The following is a 4,725-nucleotide window of genomic DNA, read 5'->3' on the forward strand; positions in this document are numbered from 1 at the left end:
GCAGAGTTATTCCGTTGCTGTTTATTCTGAAGTTTTCGACATGTGCGTTTTGTATGCCCCGGTTCTTTGCAGTAATAACACACTACCCCACTGGGCTCCCCCTTGCTTCGAACCACCACGGGTAGGCCCCCCGCGGTTATCAATGGGACTACGAGTCTCATAGGTGCCCTTACTGAGCAAGGCACTTGTAGGAATACTAGCAGCTGGTGGCAAGAGATTCTCAGCTCTCATTACTCTGGAAAACACATCTTGAAGGTCAGAAATTTCAGATCCGGATAAGATTTGAGACCGAACTGTGTCGTACTCAGGTGGGAGACCAGTAAGAAAGCTCATAATAGCCATTGCTCCCGTTGCTTATGCTGAACCTTCAAATTAGCAGTAAGAGGCATTGACACATTCAGTTCTTCATACATCCTTTTAAAGTCCATAAAGTAGGCTTTGAGAGGACGATCCTGTTTTTCAAAACGATAGAAAGCTTTGCAAACCTCGTAAACACGAGAGATATTTCCTTTTCCTGAATACAAAAAATCTAAATAATCCATTAGTTCCTTAACCAATTCACAGTGATTAATAGAGGGAATAATCTCACTGTCAATGGAATTACGGATCTGGAAAAATAGCCGTGCATCATCCCGCAACCAGGTCTTTTTGGAATCAGTTGTTGGAGGATCATCAGTCAGATGGTCTTCCTTCTCAATGCTCCGCAGATAGAGGCGAATGGTTTTACTCCAATCCAAATAATTTACCCAAGTCAACTTGTGATCAGTAATTTTAGTAATAGTTGGGACAAGCTCCGAGACAGATTTAATTTCCGCCATAGATGAAGTGCACTAACCAAAGGGAATGCGAAAGAGTGTTACACAGGAACACAAAGCACGATACCTGGATTACCTAATGAATACTAAAGCAGTAAAAAGGCCAACAGCTACACAGGGAGCTGCAAACAGAACTGAATTGCACAAACAGCGTGCCGGAGATGCGCCAGAAACGAAACAGAACGCCAGAAAGTAAGAACTGTACGGACTGTACGGACGCCGAGTGAGCAGTGCAGAGCGCTGGAAAAAGTCGATGAACAGTGCAGGCGTACGGACACTATACGGACACTGCACGGACGCCGAGTGAACAGTGCAGGGCGGTGGCACCAAAGGAAGCGTCGGGAAGAGGGTCACGAGCTCACACAGTAATTTTGGTATTGTAGCAACCGAAAATTAACACCCAGAAAGAAAATTCCCACGCTCTGATACCATGTAGGAAATAGAATAATATGGAGAATAATTCTCTTGTATTTCATTGATCAGAATATACACATATATATACAAGTGAGAGGAGCCTCTGCATTAATGGCTCATTATGATAATATCATATCCTATCAAATCCTAATCATAATTACATAATATTTACATATCAAATCATATCATATCTCTACAAATGCTAACACAACTAACAAATTGTAATCACATTAGACCCATTTCCAATCACATTGATTTATTTTCTCCCCCTCTAATCATACTCATTAGACCCATTTAGCGATCACGAATTAATTACTAGTAGGGGTAAAACAAATATTTTTTAGTTCACCATTATGTTGGCAAAAATTAAAAGCACAATTATTTAAAAGTAATACCACTTCAGTCTTGAAATGTATTCATTTGGTGCTATTTATAATGTACTTCTAACATGTTTCACACAGACCAAGAAAAACCTTAAACTGTATTAACTCTTTATTAAAATATAGTAACTTTCTAACTTTACCTCTATTTAATATATAGACTTTTCAAACAAAATAAGTATCTACACTGTAATAAATGAATGACAATATAGTACATTATAATGCATTCATAGTAAAAATTTAATAAAGTGACTAATAAATAGGACAAAAAAAACTTATTTCTTTGCATTATAAATAGGACCATAGGAGTAAGTCACTTATATTATGTTTAATATTTATTTTTAATTTTAATTTTGTTTATTTTTCATTAATAAAAACATATATGATCTATGTCTTCTAGAAGATGTTTGAATTAGAGGAATTACATAAATTCTTAGCGTGAGGTGAATTATATAATCTAAACATTTTAGAGCCATCTGCCCATTGGGTTTCACCGGATGAAACAATTTGTTTATAATATTCAATCTATAAATTTCTGTTTGTGTTAAATTGCATGTTGATGAATTTAATTGGAAAAAAAAAAGGATAATAGAATAAGGTTGTAGAAACAAAAAAAAATGCTGGTCAAAAAAAGAAACAAAAACAAATGATAAAAAAAAATGGTAAAGGATCTTACCTAATCACTGTCATATCATGAAATATCTTTCAATTAATCCTTTAAAAGCATAATAATCAATGTAATTAATAGAAAAATTAAAGCTAATTATTGCAGACAAAGACAATCACTAGCTTACCAAAAAAAAATTAACTAAAGATATATGGAGACAAGCGGGTCCTAGACGTAATCGTGGTTTTACGTGCACCATAACCTTATTTGAGAGGACAAAAGGCCATGCGCGTTAGGGGTGTTCACTGTGCCCGGTAGCCCAGTATGCCCGCCTGGGCCGGGGAAGAAAAAGCCCAGCCCGGTCCGAAAAAATGCAGCCTGAAAAAAAAAACTTCTGCGCAGGGCTAATCACGGGCAGGGTCAGGCTACAGGCAGGGTACCCTGCCTTGCCCGTTTGGCCCTGCCTGGAGTATATGTAATTATATATTATAATAATAATAGATAATATATAATAATACATAAAAATTTAAAATGATAAAATATATTAATATAACATAATATTTTAATTTTCCCTCTTTTCAGTTTTCACCGTCTTACTTTCATAATTTCACTTCGGGGTCTTTGATCTTGCCTTCAATTTTGGATTTCAGATTCTGAACCAAATCCATGCCGTAGCGCCTCCCTCCTCCCCTAAACTTCTGCTCATTGCCCACCGTCGATCCGTCATCAGTAGCCTCCCTCCAGTTCCAAGCTCTAGTTCGGCAGTTCAAGACTTCCACGGTTCCACTCAAGCTCAACTCATCGAGACGCTCAGACACCGACCGGTTTTGACTTCCAAGCTCAACTCGCCGAGCAGCGACACCACCTCCGTCTTTGCATTCTCTCAACCTCAACTCACTGAGATGCCGACCAGTTCCAAAGTCAACTCACTGAGCACCAACAACGACCGCCTCCGTCTTCGCATTCCCTCAAGCTCAACTCGCCGTGAGTGCTCACCGTTAGTTGCTGCCAAGCTCCATCTTCCTCTATTGATTCGGCTTTGATATTCAGCCAATGAGTTTATTTTCCAGGCATTGCAAATATATTCTGTTTCTACTTTCTATTGTGACTCTATTTTTTGAAGGCTGAAGTGAATTCATTTTGGAGCAATACTTCGTTTAGTAACAATGTAACATAATTATCGAAAGATTTGGATATGAGATGTAAGCTTAGTGGCTGTTCATATATGATATTAACAGAACCAATAACCTGTGATCGTAAGGTTTTATAGTGTCTTAAATACCAAGATTTAGCAATCCTCCTACTGAAATACTGAATACTGATGTTAAAATTGATCTCGAAATTAAACAGATACAGTGTTACACACAGCATTGTAAGTAATTAAAGAAGATTATATAGACCTCTTTGATCTTATAGCTTAGTGACATAAATATTTCTCAATAATAAATAAAAAGTAGTGGATTCCATTCTATTTGTAATTATAAATATAATTCCATGCTGTTAGGGTTAGTGGCGCGATTTGGTGGTATCCTCCCTATGGATTTTTAATAAAAGGAAATTGTGCAGAAAATAAGAAAATGGAATTTTGTTAGTGAGCACTATTTTATGAGTAATTGCATGTAATGAATTAAATGTACTAGGAGAGTAATTGGTTGAATATAATATCAAAGTAAATGAGAAAGAATGCAGCAAAGTAAGGAAAGACAATTAGGCATATAGAGAAGAGACATGTTTGTTCACCGAAACAAACAACTAAAACGGTTCTCTGCTACTCTTTGGATGGATATTATTGAGACTTTGTACCATTCTTAATCAAGTTTATAAGTCTATAAGGGTTTTGAATTAAATATCTGTTCAGCTTTGGTCCTTCCTTGTGTATTGATATGTCTTTAAAAAATAGTTTGTTGAATTATATGGTATTGCATATTTGCATTGTAGATTTAATGGATGAGGAAACTTCTATTACATCACCATCCTCGGCCATTGGTGGAGTGTCTCAAGGTGCTTCACCCCCTCTTCAAACACCAATTCCTACTGGACCTAATCAAACACCAAATCCTAATAGACCTAGTGAAGCTTCTACCACTAGCCCTACTCTTCCTATTCAGCCTCCATCTTATCCTGCCCTCTCTTGTCCCATCTCTCCTTCTACTACCCCTACTCCCCCACAAACAAGTTCTGCCACACTATAAACAAATGTTGATGGAAGGGGTACAAAGAGAAAGGCAAGAGAACCTAAACATACATCACAAGTATGGGATTACTTTGTCAGATTGCCAATAGAAGAAACTAATGGAGTTCACTTAGCAGCTTGCAAGTACTGTCATACTACTTATAAAGATGATCCAAACCATCATGGGACAAATTCTTTGTTGAGGCATATCCCAAAATGTTCAAAGAATGCACATAAGGCCACGACAGATAAAAACAGTCTATGTTAACTCTTTTGTCGGGTAAAACAGCTGGGCGAGGAAAATCTTTAATTCCACATGTATATGATGAGAAGTGA

General features: G+C 37.2%; 1 protein-coding gene across 1 annotated transcript; it reads left to right on the forward strand.

Moving 5' to 3' along the window:
* Nucleotides 1-843: 843 nt before the first annotated feature.
* On the forward strand, nt 844-4,408 carry LOC114752077 (putative protein TPRXL). The gene is made up of 4 exons (XM_028940810.1): nt 844-1,007; nt 2,619-2,691; nt 2,867-3,200; nt 4,155-4,408. The coding sequence occupies exons 1-4, from the start codon at nt 844-846 to the stop codon at nt 4,406-4,408; spliced, it is 825 nt and encodes a 274-aa protein (XP_028796643.1).
* The last annotated feature ends 317 nt before the right edge of the window (nt 4,409-4,725 follow it).

The sequence above is a fragment of the Neltuma alba genome, unplaced genomic scaffold (genome assembly GCF_004799145.2).
Source record: "Neltuma alba isolate B1F8T4 unplaced genomic scaffold, ASM479914v2 tig00007217_pilon, whole genome shotgun sequence".
Taxonomy (NCBI): Eukaryota; Viridiplantae; Streptophyta; class Magnoliopsida; order Fabales; family Fabaceae; genus Neltuma; species Neltuma alba.

Bases quoted from the DNA above. Each gene is read 5' to 3' on its own strand.
- LOC114752077 (XM_028940810.1), top strand. From the start codon at position 844: ATGCGAAAGAGTGTTACACAGGAACACAAAGCACGATACCTGGATTAC. The intron at 1,008-2,618 runs GTAAGAACTGTA...ACTTCTGCGCAG, and splicing joins ACGAAACAGAACGCCAGAAA to GGCTAATCACGGGCAGGGTC. The intron at 3,201-4,154 runs GTGAGTGCTCAC...TTTGCATTGTAG, and splicing joins TCCCTCAAGCTCAACTCGCC to ATTTAATGGATGAGGAAACT.